The 16,942-nt window shown below is 52.2% G+C and overlaps 3 protein-coding genes across 3 annotated transcripts; 2 read left to right on the top strand and 1 right to left on the bottom strand.

The window, feature by feature from the left end:
• Nucleotides 1-98: 98 nt before the first annotated feature.
• Nucleotides 99-3,771, top strand: EDD37DRAFT_633345 (chloromuconate cycloisomerase). The gene has a single exon (XM_062816778.1). It carries the CDS (start codon nt 300-302, stop codon nt 3,648-3,650), a length of 3,351 nt encoding a protein of 1,116 aa, XP_062668800.1. The 5' UTR covers nt 99-299; the 3' UTR covers nt 3,651-3,771.
• A 216-nt stretch (nt 3,772-3,987) lies between these two features.
• On the bottom strand, nt 3,988-6,598 carry EDD37DRAFT_565685 (calpain-3; the record flags this gene model as incomplete). The annotated part of the gene is made up of 4 exons (XM_062814064.1): nt 3,988-5,681; nt 5,736-5,851; nt 5,900-5,970; nt 6,020-6,598. The coding sequence occupies 4 exons, from the start codon at nt 6,596-6,598 to the stop codon at nt 3,988-3,990; spliced, it is 2,460 nt and encodes an 819-aa protein (XP_062668799.1).
• A 1,234-nt stretch (nt 6,599-7,832) lies between these two features.
• On the top strand, nt 7,833-13,113 carry EDD37DRAFT_682357 (ATP-binding cassette, subfamily C, member 3; the record flags this gene model as incomplete). Its single annotated transcript, XM_062819800.1, has 8 exons — nt 7,833-8,119; nt 8,173-11,083; nt 11,132-11,235; nt 11,288-11,333; nt 11,383-11,811; nt 11,867-12,222; nt 12,304-12,527; nt 12,582-13,113. 8 exons carry the CDS (start codon nt 7,833-7,835, stop codon nt 12,938-12,940), a joined length of 4,716 nt encoding a protein of 1,571 aa, XP_062668798.1. The 3' UTR covers nt 12,941-13,113.
• Nucleotides 13,114-16,942: the final 3,829 nt, after the last annotated feature.

The following is a 16,942-nucleotide window of genomic DNA, read 5'->3' as shown; positions in this document are numbered from 1 at the left end:
GTAATGACTTGCCGCGCAAGGCTGACGAACTTCCCCAATCAGACGCCAAGGCTCCGCAGTCTGCCTGCCTTATGGCCCCAGCGTCTCCTTTGGATACGGAAGCGTTGCTGTGACATTGGTATTGTAACCATAAGGAACTCGTTTCTCAACTCGTCCGCTTACTCCCACACGGCAGAGACCCTCCGCAAAGATCGTAGGGGTCGCAGTATGACGCGCAAGTCGTGATCAACACAGTCGCGGGCTGGTAGTAAGATCTCGACCAATACACCTGATGAACCGCCTATGCGCTGCTCTGCGCGATGTTGAGCTCCTTCGTCCAGAAGTTCATCGAACAGTCTCCCCTCTCCTCCAACAATGATAACCGTCCCTCAAAGGCCGCACTCTTCCAAGAACAATTCAGACTACCGGCGGGTCAGCACCCCTTACACGAAATCACTGCCGAACTATTCCTCCCACTCCCTTCCTCTCCAGCCGGCGGTCCCGTTACATCCGGGGAGAAGTCTAGAGACAATGGCAACAAGTACATGGGAGAGTTACACCTGAGTGAACACTTTCTCTGCTTCTCGACTATACGTACCAGTTTCCTCCCTACCGCGAGTCACTCTTCATCTACCTCATTCACGGGCCCTACTCAAGGTGCCGGGCCTGGGGGCCATGGCTTCACCCTCCCACTTTCCTCTATACGAAGGGTCGAGAGGTTGAACAGTCAACAGGACAGATTTTGTCTTGCCCTCACCACTTTCGAGTCTGTACAGAAGCCCTTGACCGAAAAGCCCAAAGCACCCTTACCGCCTCCACGAAAGCTCATTATCACCCTTGACGGCAGTCGGACCGCCTGCGAAAGCTTCTGTGATGGCCTGAAGAAGGGACTAAGAGAGGGCATGAAAGAAGCCGACATTCTTCGGAACGTAGTAGCACAATCCTACTCCGAGTATCTCCTGGACCCTGTTCGCATCAAGGCCAAAGAGGACGGTATCCAGGGACCAGATCCGCCGGACACCGGGCTAGGCATACTGTTCAGATATCCAGGAGACGCCAGGAAACTGAGAGACAGGAGCAAGATCAGACTGTGGGGCGAGTACATGCGAGAGAACGGCCGCAACGCTACTATCGTTCGCCAACCGACCTTTCACAAACTCATCCGCGTTGGATTGCCCAATCGATTGAGAGGCGAGATCTGGGAGATCTCCTCTGGCTCATTCTATACGAGACTAAGAAATCCAAATCTCTACGAAAAGACTCTGACCAAATTCGTCGGGCAAGAATCCTTGGCCATCGATGAAATCGAGAAAGACTTGAACCGCAGCCTCCCAGAGTATCCTGGCTTCCAGAGCGAAGAAGGCATCGGCCGGCTACGGCGAGTACTTACAGCCTACAGTTGGACTAACGAGGAAGTCGGCTATTGCCAGGCCATGAACATAGTTGTGGCCGCTCTACTCATCTACCAGTCAGAAACTCAGGCGTTCTTCACCCTCGGCACTCTTTGCGACAGGCTCCTTCCTGGATACTACTCCAAAGACATGTATGGCACCTTGCTTGATCAGCGAGTCTTCGAAAATCTCGTAGAACGAACCATGCCTATCCTTTGGGAACATCTGGTGAAGTCGGACGTCAACCTCTCCGTTGTGTCACTGCCGTGGTTCCTGTCTCTCTACGTGAACTCCATGCCACTTGTATTTGCATTCCGAGTGCTGGATGTTTTCTTCTTGGAGGGACCAAAAGTCTTATTCCAGATCGGCTTAGCGATCCTCCGTATCAACGGAGAAGAACTACTTGATGTTGCCGATGATGGCTCCTTCATCTCCATACTCAAAAACTACTTCTCGCGACTGGACGAGTCAGCTCATCCTCATTCGGAGAACGAGAAATTGAGAGCTATCACAAAATTTCAGGAGTTGATGGTAACGGCCTTCAAGGAGTTTGCCGCCATCACGCACGGTAGTGTTGAAGAGCTCCGAGAAAAACATATTGATAGTGTCAAGGAAGGCCTTGCCACTTTCGCCAAACGCACATCGATACGGAACTTGGGACCAGAAAGTAAGAAGTTGAGCACCGAAGACCTCAGTGCCATCTATGATCGCTTCTTCGGTGTGTTGTCCGAGCGACATGAACGTGCTCAAGCACGAGAGGAAGAAAGAAGAAAACAGGAGCAGCAGAAAGTTCGTCCTGGCTTACGGTTGCACCACTCCTCATACAATCAAGATGAACCTGGTCGCAATGCTGGACCGGCGCAGACGATGAACTACGATGCATTTAGAGAATTCCTCGCGAACACCGCCAAATGGGCTATCAGCGATTCGCCGACGTCACCGTCAAAAGAGATTGCCAACCCCAACATGAGTCAAAGGAAACGGGGCAAGACTCTTACGCAATGGGGTTCTGGGCCCGAACCAGCAGATCACGATTTCATGCAACGACTGTATGGTAAATGGGACGGGTCTCACCAAGGGGAGATGACTCTACAGCAATTAGTCCGTGGGCTGGCCCAATTCAAGGGTACCACAGATATCATGAACTCGATGAGCCTGTTCTTTGATCTTTTCGATGACGACGCTACGGGTAAAGTGGACCGCGAAGGTATCTTGCGGATGTCGGAGTCTCTACTGTTCCTTTCAAGACGGGGGTTTGACGGAGCAATCGTACCTGCCGAAACTAACGACTTGACTTCTCCGTTGTCACCAGCAGAGTCGAAGGAGGCGATACGGCAAAGTGCCAACGAAAAGTTTCTGGGCAGTGTGAGTGCCTTTATTCGCAGGTGTTTTGAATATGCGGATCCGGACGAGGCGGTAAACGAGGCTGAGGCCAGGCTGGAGGCTACAACAATCACTCCGGCCACGGAAAGAAATCTGCTGGACCTCACAGAGTCAGAACCGCATCACAAGACCGCCACATCGCCAGAGGCAACGGAGAAAGATCCCTTGTCAGACATGACGCCTCCGGGTACCCCCTCGATGCTAGGCGGACCCCAAGGTGGCCGCAAAACATCAGCTACTCGAGCTGCGTCTCACAATCTTGCCTTGGACCCTAACAAACCCCTACACATCACCCTTCCTACGTTCCGGATGGTCATTCTCGCGGACGAGCTGCTGGAGCAATTCTTCGAAACCTTCTTTCCTCAATCCTTCCGCCTCAGCGACTCACCCAACGCCAGCAGCGCTTCATTGGCGTCGACTACACTGTCCGGCAACCTCACGACGTTCAGTAATCTTGGCACGCCAGTGAAGAATTTGATAAACGGGGCACAGAGCAACAAGACGGTCATCGATGTCGGGCAGGCCGGAGGAGTAGTGGAACCGGGCTCACGTGGCCTTCGCGGTGTGCTGGACAATATTGTCAATGATGGCATGCGGATGGCCGCGGAGATGCGTAAGAGGATGGACGAGGCGCAGAAGGAGTTTGAGCGAAATGCGCGTGATCAGGGTGGTCAGCCAAGGCCGTATCGGGACGATGACGATGAAGATGAACAGGACGAGGGCACGGAGTTGGGCAAGAGTGATCAGGAGCTGCTTGAGGGTGCTGAGGTCGCTAGTATTAGGACTCTGGGCAGTGATGGAGGTGTGAGGAGTCGGGCGCAGACACAGAGCTCGTTGAGTCCGTCGGTGGCGGAACACGGCGTGAGTATCTTGGATGTAGATGATGTGTCGAAGTAGATCTCTGACGAAGGGCAATTGAAATGAACGATATTGACAGGACAGCGCTGGGATGTAGATTCTCTACTGGTATGTATTCATTTCTATTCATGAGATGTGAATACGGCAAAGAAAAGGACAATCCGAAATTTCGCTTCGATGAGATATGCAAAAAGCCCGGGGTGCAACAAACGCCAGGACGGCACCAACACCTTGCTAAATCCATACCACAAGATTCCGTCATTTCGAAAAGTAAATGCAAGAGATTGGATGCTGCTCCTAATAGTGAGATTCCAACCTTGCGCCAAACCATGTTTTGATTACGCCGAGCCAAACTGAGATGCATGGGGTTAATTGTTCAGTCGTCATATGAGGCTGCGCTCTCGTCGTCCGACTCTTCATCATCTTCGTCGCTCTCGACGGGTCGCTGCGTCTTCTTCTCTTTGCCGGGAGCGGTCAAGGCCTGTGCATGTGCCTCGTTGCGAGCGTTGGCAGCCAGGAGCTCTCCAACAGCTGCAGGGCCTCCGTCGTCATCATCTCCTTTGATTGACCCGGTGATTTCGTCGACCTTGTCGGCCAGAACTTGCACCTCGTCCAGAGCGGATTTTGCCACGTCATCGCGGTCGAGGGTCGGTTTGTTTTCTATGATTTCGTCCTTGGTGGGCACGACGACTTTGAGACCTAGCTCCGGTTGTTTGGAGTAGACGCGCAAACCGACGACGCAGCTTGCATTCCAGGGGTTGCGGTTCGGGTCGCGTTCGGGATCGTCAGCGGAGTCGTCCTTTCCGTTTCCATCTCCATCACTGGAGGTGGTCGATGCTTGGGCGACGCTGGCTGGGGCTGGCGGCGTCCTGGCTCCCACGGCTGATGGGGTGGATGTGCCGGAGGATCCTGGGACGGTTGTCCCTGGCAGCTGGCCCTTTTGGTGGGCCAGGTCGTATAACTTGCCGATTTGGGTGATCTTGTCGCGGCGGTGGATGTTGTTGCGAATGACTTTTTCGACGTCGTCGCGACCGGTGGAGACGGCTTCGACTTTGACTAGAACCGAGTATGTGCCCTTGGCGAGCTGGACTTCGACGTTGACGGATCGGACAAGCTCGTAGTTGAGTTTGCTCCTGGCTATGTACTCTTCTTCGTCGTCCGAGTCTTTCTGGACGCGGAACTGTAGAGTGAAGTTGTACTTGCCTTGCAGACCCTTGAAGTAGCGGTCGTCGAGTTGCGAGAGGACAATGACCGCCTCCGTATCTTCGGGTACGTCGATAGAGAAGTGGTTTGTTTGGTAGTCGAGGGTGCTCCAGGGTACTTGCACGGACACCCACTGCTGGGCTACGTGCCACTCTGGCCCGAAGATGCGTGTGCGGTCGATGTACTTGTACTTGCTTAGCAAGTCTGAGTAGGCAAGCCAAAAAATTCCGTCGTCATCGAAGGAGTGATGGAGGCGCTCTAGCCACTCAGCGGTCCATTCCTTGGAGCCGTCGCTCCAGGCGCCGGTCCATTCTTTGCGGCCCCATGGGTTGCGGACCTTGACCAGTCGTTGCCCGTGGCCTTCGTAGGTGTCGAGAACGGCATAAGCGTGTTGGCTGACGATGCCGGAGCGGCGTTCTTCGCGGACCTTCTCGTTCATGAGGAGGTATGGGCGCCACTCGCGCCAGCGGGCTGCCGCGCACGAAAAGACGAAATCCTTGCCTATACGAGAGAGTTCGTTCTTCCAGAATGCGTCTATGTCGAGGATGTTGGTCGTGTAGATCTCGGTGGTGACTCCACCGGTCAGATCTTCGATCGCTTCGCCTGTCTGCCCACCGGAGATGGATGCGTAGTCTCCATGTGCTTTGGCGTAGGCCTTTTCGAGAAGACTGACCCATGTCTCATTCTGATCGCGACATTGCGCAAAGTATAGTGCTTGGGAACCTCTCTGGAAAAGCTGCTGGTATTGGTCCTCCTGGTTCGCCCGTCGAAGGCCATATTGGCCAAGAACGACATCGCCACTTTCATCGTAGTTGGGAGCTCGGAGAAACAGTTTGTCATCGATGATACAATGATGCCAATCTCCGTCTGTTGTCCTCAGTCAGTGACGCTTTGGAAAAAGGTGGAAAAGAAAGATCATACCTCGATTAAACACGAAACCGTAGACGCCCACGGCTTGGTCGTGGACCACACACACGCGATCAATGAATTGCTGGTTACACCCCAATGATGATATGGCTGCTAGAAACCAGCAGTCACTAAGTATGTGTTAGTGAAGTACTGTCACAAGGTGCCACGCGACTTACCCAGCTGAACCTTGCAAAATGTCATCGTATGAGACGCCGTCCACATAGAACTTCGGTTCGTCATATATATCCTAGAAGACCCTGAGCAAGTGTACCGCCTGTGATTGAAGCTCAACTTACGGTTACCCGTTTCACGTCCGCTGGGTATTCCTTGTCGCTGGGATCAACCACGAGACCATCCAAGCAGTCTCGGATTCTTGTGATCTTCAGATCCCTTTCGATATCGAAATGGGAATCCGTATACTTCTGGTTTGCGTCGCGGCACTCCTTGATGATCCTCTTCACGTCACGAATGCAGGTTTCTTTGGCATTGTCGTACGAATTGGAGGCGCAGTGAGCGATTTCGCCGACCAGCTGTGCTAGAGAGAGGTTCTTGTCGGTCATACGCTCGGGCAGAACCCGAGTCACCTTGCCGACGTATTCGGGGTCAAAGTTGGCCCAGAACTTTGTCATCTTGGTCTGCGGATGAGGCTTGTCTTTCTTCTTGGGAGGCGGAGACGGTGCCCCAGCATTGTCCGGCACGAGCATTAATTTGATCGTTTTCCCTCCTCCTAGCACCAGGCCACCGTTCGGTGGTGTTGGCTCATTGCCCGAAGGCCTGGCCTCGAGATTGAAGCCGGAGTGTGGCTCGAGTTCCGTCCTTGTGCTGGACCCATCGCGTTGCTGTTCTGTCCCGTCGACGGAGTTCTGAGGACTCATAGCTATGCTGTTGGGAGTAGAGCCGTCGTCGTCGTTGTTATATTTTGTTTGCGCCCTGAAGGGGTGGCCTTCACGACCAGTAGTTTGACGGGACATGATGCCGTTGTAAGGCTGGGAGAGAAGTAAAAGTGTGGAGAAGAAGTGATAATCAGGGTCCAGAGATATATGGTATGCTAGCGTAAACGCACGCGAGGCTTAGGAGAGAATCTTCAGGCCACCGCTCGGATGTCCCTGCATGGGAGACATTAGACCAGGGCTTTGTGGTCCTATCGTGGAGTCGGCAACCCCATAATCAAGCCTAGATTGTCACACAAAAGAGGCGGTAAGAGAGAAAGTGGTTTCCAATCACGGTATAGCCTGTTAAGTCTCACTATCGAGCGAACAGGGGTTTCAGCAAGACGTCGGACAACCAAGATAAGACAACTCGGCCCGAAGACTAGGGTGGCACTGGAGGGTCTCTTGAGAGGTTGAAGGCTGACAAACGGTCCGGACTGATGTTGATGAGAATGGCGCACGGCGAGTGGACGGTATCATCAGGCATAAAACAAGAAAATGCGACAGAGGACGGAGCGACAATGATAAGTGATAAAGGGGACGGCCAGAACACTCATCTGCTTACCGTTCGCATTGTGAGCTGCTTTCGGTGTTCCAGGATAACAAGGAGACCCGTGCGAGAGCCGGATTCGGGAAGCTTAGGACCCAGAAAGCCCCAGAGAGATAAGGGAGAGCCATCTTGAAGAAATCTGACAGCAAAAGTCCAGACCACGAGTGCTACCCAAGCCCGAATGTTGTGCATCGAGGATCGGGGGCTATCAACGGCCTGGAACTCGGATACTGGAGTGGGCTCGATTGTTGATTGAGAGAAAGGGAGAGTGAGACTGAAATTGGGGAACATGCCGAGAGACTTTCAGGGTCCAAAATCCACTATTCCAGTTGCGACGAGCCAGGTCACGTGCATCGGTTTGCGTATGCGTAGCGCCGTGGTTGGGTCATTACCTAGCTATGATTGGACGATATATGACAGCATGACTAAGACGCAATTGACCGCCTTAATGCCGCTTCCTCCGACTGCGCATCATGCATCATCGCTTCCACAGGCAAATAATTGTGTTCTGTTAGAGCTTTGCCGACAACCACTGTACCCTCACATCCACCACGTCGCTAACCTCTATTCCCTCCGTGTCCACCATCTACGTCTTCCTTGCGTCTTTCTATGAGAAAGTCTGCCCAATAGATGAGGGATTTCGCTTCAGAGCAGTCTGTATTGGCTGCTACAGCCGGCCGATATTCGTCACCAACATCGCCCCTCGTTACTTCCTCCCGAGAACCTCTATGCGGTGATTCCGAGGGCTGGGGTCCTATCAGCGACCTGAGATGGGATTTCACACCCTGCTTCCTTGACGTTTGGATCATCGGTGTCGCCTTATGGGGGATCTTACTCGGTGCAGGAGCAATATGGTATCTGTTGAAGAAGCGGGTTCCGCAGGATGTCCCGAAAAACTGGCACTTTTATACCAAACTGTGAGCCAGCATTCTGTTTCTCGTTACCACACCGTCTGACGAGCTTGAACTAGGACCGTAATCGGCGTCATCATCCTCGACACCGTTGTACAAGCCGCACTGCAAGTCCAACGCTTACCAGGAATATGGTTTCAAGATATTAGATTTTATACAACCATCGCTACCATCGCCTCTCTTGCTGTTATCTTCACTGTACAGTATTATGAGCATTGGCGGTCGCGCAACCCGAATGGCGTGGTTCTCTTCTACTGGGTCTTCTTCATACTCGCACATGCTGTCAAACTTCGCTCTTTGGTGGCTAGGGATGCCCACAAGGATCGACTGCCCTACTTTGTGACATACAATGTGGGCTTCGGTCTGGCTATATTGGAGTTCGTATTGGAGTACTTCATTCCTAAAAAGCTGAGCGCCTACGACGCATTGGGAGCCGACGATGAGTGTCCATACGAATACGCCGACATCTTCTCCGTTATTAGCTTCAGCTGGATGACTCCATTGATGAGGTTTGGCTACAAGAATTATTTGACCCAAGATGATCTATGGAACTTGCGCCCACGAGACAGCACCAAGGTGACCGGGGAACTCATGGAGAAAGTTTGGAAGCACGAGCTGGAAAGGAAGAAGCCGAATTTGTGGATAGCCCTGGCTCGGGCATTCGGAGGCCCTTTCCTGAGAGGAGCTCTTATCAAGACCATCAGCGATACGCTTGCATTTGTCCAACCTCAATTACTCCGACTCTTGATCCTGTTTGTGGATTCCTATCGCCCAGGTCGAGAACGTCAGCCACCCATTCGCGGAATTTCCATTGCATTGGCCATGTTTGCCACATCATTTTGCCAGACAGCTGCCTTGCACCAATATTTCCAGCGTGCTTTTGAGACCGGCATGCGAATCAAGTCTTCTTTGACTGCCATGATATACTCAAAATCTCTGCGGCTTTCCAACGAGGCGCGTGCCACCAAGTCTACCGGTGACATCGTTACATACATGAGTGTCGATCAACAACGCCTCGCTGATCTAGCTCAGTGGGGCCTACAGCTTTGGTCTGCCCCATTCCAGATCACTCTGTGCATGCTGTCACTCTATCAACTGGTGGGCGTATCATGCTTTGCTGGAGTGGGTGCAATGATTATCATGATACCGGTGAACGGTTTCATTGCCAGGTTCATGAAGAAGCTCCAGCTGTCGCAGATGAAGTACAAAGATCGCAGATCCCGGCTCATGACCGAAATCCTCAACAACATGAAGAGCATCAAGCTGTATGCATGGGGTTCGGCGTTCATGGAAAAATTGAGTCACGTACGCAACGACCTTGAACTGAATAACCTGCGAAAGATTGGAGCTGCCCAGGCTTTCTCAACCTTCACGTGGTCTGCGACTCCATTCTTCGTCTCATGCTCGACCTTTGCCGTCTTTGTGTTGGTCAACAATCGACCACTCACGACGGACCTGGTGTTCCCCGCTCTAACGTTGTTCAATTTGTTGACGTTCCCGCTTACAGTCCTCCCTATGGTGATTACCAGCATCATCGAAGCCTCTGTGGCTGTGAAGAGACTGACTGATTTCTTCACCGCGGACGAGCTCCAGGAGGATGCAGTTCGATTCGTTGACGAACCACCCAAAGAGGCAGGCGAGGCTGCGGTCACTATCCGGGATGCAACGTTTACCTGGAACAAGAACCTGGACTTGAATGTGCTACAGAACATCAATTTTACCGCCAATAAGAGCGAACTGACCTGTGTCGTCGGTCGTGTCGGCGCTGGTAAATCCTCTCTTCTTCAGTCAATACTCGGAGATCTATGGAAGATTAACGGCGAGACGGTCGTGCGAGGGCGCATCGCGTATGCTGCGCAATCAGCTTGGATTATGAATGCGAGTGTGAAGGAAAACATTACCTTTGGACATCGATGGGACCCTCATTTCTATAATCAGACTGTCAATGCATGTGCTCTGGTCGATGATTTTAGGCAGCTACCCGATGGTGATTCAACGGAGGTTGGCGAGCGTGGGATATCTCTGTCTGGAGGCCAAAAAGCTCGTGTTGCACTAGCACGGGCCGTGTATGCGAGGGCGGACATATACCTCCTCGATGATGTCCTTTCTGCGGTTGATCAGCATGTTGGACGACATCTTATCAACAACGTCCTCGGGTCGAAAGGTCTCCTGAGTGGAAAGACTCGGATATTGGCTACTAACGCTATTCCTGTGCTAAAAGAAGCTGACTACATGTTTCTTCTGCGCGACAGTACCATTCTCGAAAAAGGAACATATCAGCAACTCATGGCCATGAGAGGCGAGGTCGCCAACTTGATCAGGAATTTCACTTCCGAAGACGGTCACGAGGAGTCCGAGGAAGAACGAAGTCCGAGTATTGAGGGCATGGAATCCGACGATTCTACAACTGTGATCAATGGGGATGTTAACATTATCCATGACGAGTTCGACGCCGAAGAAGCCGAACAGGTGCGTCAGGATGTTGGTGGCCTTATACCAATCCGCCCTGGCCCGACCGGTCCATCAACTGTGCGGAAAACAAGCTTCAACACTTTACGACGTGCGTCAACGGCCAGCTTTCACGGTCCTATGGGCCGAATGAATGATGAAGAGGCCGGCCTGAAGTCTAAGCAGACCAAGGAGACTTCGGAACAAGGCCAGGTCAAGTGGGCTGTCTATACAAGCTATGCCAAAGAGAGCAATCTTATCGCCGTCTGTATTTATTTCGTCGCTCTCCTTGCTGCTCAAACGGCCCAAGTTGGGGGCAGCTTCTGGCTAAAACGCTGGTCAGAAATCAATGAGTCTTTCGGTTCCAATCCGGAGGTGGGAAAGTACATTGGCATTTACTTCGCTTTCGGCATTGGAAGTGCGGCACTTGTTGTCGTCCAGGTACGTTTGCCATTGGCTCTACAAGACAACGCCACTAATTCCATACAGACTTTGCTCCTCTGGATTTTCTGTTCGATCGAGGTTGGTATCCCCCTTCCATGAAAGAGAGTCAATGCTCACGCTGTGCAGGCCTCCAGGAAATTGCATGATCGAATGGCTTATGCGATATTCCGATCGCCTATGAGTTTCTTTGACACCACCCCCATCGGACGCATCCTCAACCGCTTTTCCAGGTGTGCTCAGTGGCTCCTGTCAGCAAAGAGTTTATTACTGACTTGTGTGCAGTGACATATACAAGGTCGATGAAGTCATTGCTCGTACTTTCAATATGGTGAGCCAAGTCATCAATGCCAAGGACTTAGAAATACTGACAATGCAAGCTCTTCGTCAACACTAGCAGAGCCTTTTTCACGCTCGGTGTCATTGCTGCTTCGACACCAATTTTCTTGCTTTTGGTCATTCCTCTGGGTGCTATCTACATCGTATACCAGAGGTACTATCTTCGAACCTCCCGAGAATTGAAACGATTGGACAGTGTCAGCCGCAGTCCGATCTACGCCCATTTTCAAGAGTCGCTAGGAGGTGTCTCAACAATCCGCGCATACCGGCAGCAGAAGCGATTTACCAAGGAAAATGAGTGGCGCATGGACGCAAATCTACGAGCATACTTCCCCTCGATCAGCTCCAACCGTTGGCTTGCGTTCCGCTTGGAATTCCTCGGATCCGTCATTATCCTTGCTGCCGCCGTTTTTGCCATCATCTCAGTGACGACTGGTGGCTCACTTTCTGCCGGCATGGTCGGCCTTGCTGTACGTAGATATGCATGTCGGGAGCGGAGACTGTCCTAACGCTAACGCTTTCCAGATGTCGTACGCATTGCAAATCACACAATCACTGAACTGGATTGTGCGCCAAACTGTCGAAGTTGAGACCAACATCGTGTCTGTAGAGCGAGTGCTTGAATATGCCGCTCTGCCCAGCGAAGCGCCAGATGTCCTCTTCAAGAGCCGTCCCAGCATTGGATGGCCCGCACATGGTCAAATCACATTCGAAAACTATTCCACTCGGTATAGGGAGGGCTTGGATCCCGTTCTGAGGGATATTAACTTGAGCTTCAAAGCTCGGGAAAAGATTGGGGTGGTTGGACGCACTGGTGCGGGAAAGAGTTCTCTAACCTTGTCTTTGTTTCGCATCATTGAACCAACATCTGGTCACATCAGGTAAGAGCTATCTTCAGCTTCAAGGCGTGGCATACCACCTGCACCGGTCGAGTTGCATTTAAGCTAACCCTAACATTGCAGCATTGATGGTCTCAACACCTCTACCATTGGTCTCTTAGACCTTCGAAGGCGGCTGGCCATTATCCCACAGGATGCCGCTCTTTTCGAGGGCACGGTTCGCGACAATCTAGACCCCCGCCACGTTCATGATGATACTGAATTGTGGAGTGTTCTTGAGCATGCCCGCTTGAAAGACTACGTCTCCGGCCTGCCTGGCCAATTGGATGCCACGGTCCATGAAGCTGGTGAGTGAACCTGATTCCAACCCCTGCGATTGATCATGACTGAATCGGTCTTAGGGTCGAATCTAAGTCAGGGTCAACGTCAACTCGTGTCTCTTGCGCGTGCACTACTAACTCCCAGCAACATCCTGGTTCTGGATGAAGCAACTGCAGCAGTGGATGTGGAGACTGACAAAATGCTGCAAGCCACTCTTCGCAGCAACGTGTTCGAAAATCGCACGATTATCACGATCGCCCATCGCATCAACACCATTCTGGACTCTGATCGGATCGTGGTGCTACAACAAGGGCGAGTGGCCGAGTTTGATACCCCGGAGGAGCTGATCAAGAAACGGGGATTGTTCTACGAGCTTGTCCGAGAAGCTGGGCTTCTTGACAGCTTCGGCAATGGAAGTGCTGACTCAAGCCAGCACTAAGGTAGCCACCGCACCAATCGGGGAACAAGGGGCTCCGGTTCCGTAACCCCTGCGTCGGTACCAGTCAAGAGCAACTTTAGATCGGACACGGCACAGCAGAATGCTGACTTACAGATCGATCGGGGCACACGCTCCCGCTATTGTTCAGTGCTCCCTCCTGCGGGGCTTCTACACCAGAGATGCTCCCAAATCGTCACTTCATGCGAGATGCGCTGTCAACCATTATCTTGGAGCTCGGAGGAATCACAAATTGCTACACGATTCTATTCCAACGTCTTGCCCCCCGGATCCTCCAGCCACCAAAGAGAAGATAGTGGGCTGCAGTCTGCATAGTGCTTGCACGAACTAGCGAGCATGTTTGTGTGACCTTCGACAAAGACTCCCATTCACAATTGCTAGGGGAAGGAATATGCGAATGCTGACGTTTGGACGCAAGACTCTCGGTTTCCCGGTATCGAGGAGTATCTCGTCAGTCAGATCAGATTGCACGGAGGGATGTACATTATAGGGATGTAACACTTTGGGTACCACGAAACGCCGGTGTCCGGCGCCGAGTCCAACCAGAAAGCCAGAGGTGTTCAACCCGACACATTGGTACAAATACCTCACATAGGTGCGGATTTGCTCTAGCTGAATTGTACCTGTTACTCGTCCAGTCTTGCAGTGACTCGGAAGAGCGTTGCACTGTGAGACAAGATGGAACATCGACATTCTCAAGTACCTGTCTGCGAGATATTTCAAGTCACTGGTCCTGTCTTTTGTGAAGGGCGAAGTGTTGCCGTGTACAGAATACCGATCGTGAATAGGAATGAAGCTAATGCGAGTAAGTTAAAAAATACCTTGAACATATGATGATGACAGAAAGGTGGTGCCTCAACAGTCCGGTGCTCTTCCCATCTCTCACTCTTGTCTTCGGGCAAGGGTCCGTCTCACTGGCGATAAGCAGAGGTACAAACACGGCTTTTCAGGAATTGACTGACCAGGTGGTGCTCGGAGTGTAGTAAGGGAGAAGGATTCGCCTATAAATCGCGGACAGCCTTCTATGGAGAGGCATTTGCAGAGGCAACAAATTTGGGATAGGAGAGTTGGCAGTGTACATTGGACCACCAGGGTGCCACGAGTAAATCTCCACGGCGGGACAGGCTGAAGCCTCAAGCCTCATGCCTGAAGGGAGGTCCCCTGTCTGTGCAAAGTACAAGGAGCTGAGCAGATGTCCCCAGTTTCTTGAGCAGAGTGCTTTCCTTGCCACCTGCATGGTTAGAAGACATGTTCACGTCACCACTACTCACTGAGTTACGGCTGCTCTACCGAATACGAAAGCCTGATGCTAACTCACAAAGAAGTTCTGGCATTCTTGCACGATTCTCCCCAGAGACGACTTGTGCACACCATCGAAAAGGTGGAGATCATTGCGCTACGTTGGACGGTGTGACAACGATCTCTCACAGCCTGGTTAATGCTGTCGAGGTTCGCCGCCTCCGTGCATCACGCGGATGCACACCCCTTCGGCCTTTGCCTATCTGGTTGAACCCCGTCGAAAACTCCAGCAATTTGCAAGAACAGAAGCACGCACAAGCTCTCAAGGATGACTGTGCGTCATCTCAAACAGCAGTCATGGTGTCATGAGTGGTCGGAAGATGCCGACATCTAGCAGTATCAGACTAATTGTGGATTTTGGTGTTTCCTGTGCCTGATACTACTCTGAAGCAGCGGCAGCTTCTTTGAGGCATGCCAGATTCGCCTCTCTGTGATCAGGCTGCGATTCCTGGTTAGTTCAGCATGTGCCATGAGAGGGTGGCGTCCAACACCCCTTGTCGCCCGCAGTAGCACGTTCGTTGGTGGGCAGATTGGAAAGTCGGAAGCAACACTATGCCACTAAGTGCATGGCCTGATAGCAATAGGAGCAGAAAGGACCACCAAGGTTTGTCTCCGGTAACCAAGGCCCGTCCGATCCGTGACGTGCCATGGCGTCCCTTTTTCAACTTGAAGTCGTCACGGGCCGAGTCATTAATTTGAGGGTTAGTCGATTGAGAAAGGATTTCCATATCCACACCTACACGCACAGTGCACGCACATCCCATGCAGACGGAGTTACTGATGTTTGCTTCAAGGTTAGGCGCAGTCATAGTCGGGTGACCTCCTTGTCGCACCCTGGAGCAAGCCTATGGAAAGCTGAAATTCTCAAGCTTCAGATGGCAAGCAAGACGGCGAAGTTCATGTTCTATTTATTGCCATTCGAGTCGAGGGGACTCAGTCGACGAGGGGAAGACGTCGTCCTGTTTCACAAGGGTGATTGCCCCGAGCAAACTAGTCTTGCTCTTGCCTGCTCCTTCCCCTCCCATGCCTACACCTTTTCAAGATCTTGATTCATGATCACCCTCGAACAGTGAGACATGGAACGGTCAAGAGACCAGAGTCAATCAACACATTGCAGAATGATCGTCTTCTCTAGTAGAGTGTAGGGAGAAGCGAGACGTACCCTCCTTGTACAGCTTTCCAATGAGCAGCAACGAAGATTCAGCACAGGTGAGTATCACCAGACGGGCAGCGGCAGTTCTGCAGTTGGGTCCCGCCTTGCCACAGGTTGCGGATGCTAGGCGCGCCGCAAGCTCTTTGGCTCCTGCACTGGTTGCAAGTAACGCAGCTGCTGGCAATTCCTTCCCCGAAAACATTATCCTTTCTCCAGGTGCCTGATTGGTATCTCACTTGTCTAACTGGCCTTGTCCAGCAGCCTCCTCAACCTTCCGAAGTCTTTCCCTCGCCTGCCACCGGGGCCATGCACGCCTGCATTCGCGCGATCTCGAGCCAGCAGTCGTTCAAACGTCAACATGTGCCGCAGGGCAGGGGCTGGGGGGCTATGACCTGGTCCTGACGCAGATACGACCATCAATCCCGTCGACTCCAGGTTTCCAGTTCGTGTCTGACAACGCCACGAACAACAGGGACTCGGTGCAACAGAGACCAAGATCGACGCCCCTCCGGCATGTCAAACGATTGTGAAATGCTAAGCAACCGACTCGAGCATCCACTGGCTGCACACAATCTCTGGCAAAGTGGGTGCTGGTGTCGCCGACGATCGACCAAGCTGATTTGAGCGTGGTCTTTCTCCTTTGCATTTGCTATCTACTATACTCCAGGCGGCACCACCTCTCGCCAGGGCCCTTGTTCATTGGCTGCTTGCATTCCTCCGTCCGATTGGCAACTCCCATATACATCTTCATCTCGGTCATGCGAAAGTCCTGCCTCTTCCTTTCTTCCCTTCTTCTCATTCACTCGCGCTCGCATCAAGCTAGTTCAGATCTGTTCACCCCGCGCTACTCTCCTAGATCTTGAGCGTTCACAAACAGCCTAGCACCAGCACAGGGAGACACGATCATCGGAGCAACTAACCGGTATACGAGCACACTGCCGAGCTCACCTTATCAAACATCTATCCGGTCACTTCTACTGCTCCTCGAAAATTCTTCCTCTTTTCACGGCTCAACACAAAAGATAGCCTTGGAAAATCGCTTGGGACATCAGCGCACGTTCACCATAGTAACATCATACTAGACGACCGCCGGTGCAGCAGCAGGTAGTGGACATGGCTGTCTAGCAGATCACACACCCGGATCACGCAATTGGTCGGCTTTGTCTTTGTTTTGGTCGATTCTTGTTCTCTCTTTTGGTCCTGGCGACAGTCGGCGAAGTCATCCCCATCAACAGTATCAGTGGACGGGAATACTTTGCAGCCTCTCAAGTCTCGCTAGGGGTTGCGCCGACTCAGGAAATTGTCCCAATTGCCAGTTGACAAAGGCGTGGGCTGCAACTGGAAAGGGTCAGTATTGGTTCCTTTTACAGTTTTGTGTTCCCTTCGTTACGAGAGCGAGGCAACCCAAAGCAGCTTCTCGAGCAATCATTGTCGTCTTGTTTGACATTGGCGAATGACGATTGCCGTCTGCCAAGCTGTCATGCCGTCAAGCTAAAGGCCCGAAAAATGAAGCTTTGGAGCTAAAGGGGATG

Source organism: Exophiala viscosa, assembly GCF_022695815.1.
Source record: "Exophiala viscosa unplaced genomic scaffold EDD37scaffold_7, whole genome shotgun sequence".
In the NCBI taxonomy this organism is placed as follows: Eukaryota; Fungi; Ascomycota; class Eurotiomycetes; order Chaetothyriales; family Herpotrichiellaceae; genus Exophiala; species Exophiala viscosa.
The sequence above is the reverse complement of the archived record's forward strand: the minus strand, read 5'-3'. Positions and strand labels throughout refer to the sequence as shown.

What these genes read in the sequence shown, in the direction of transcription:
- EDD37DRAFT_633345 (XM_062816778.1), top strand. Translation starts at nt 300, where the DNA reads ATGTTGAGCTCCTTCGTCCAGAAGTTCATCGAACAGTCTCCCCTCTCC.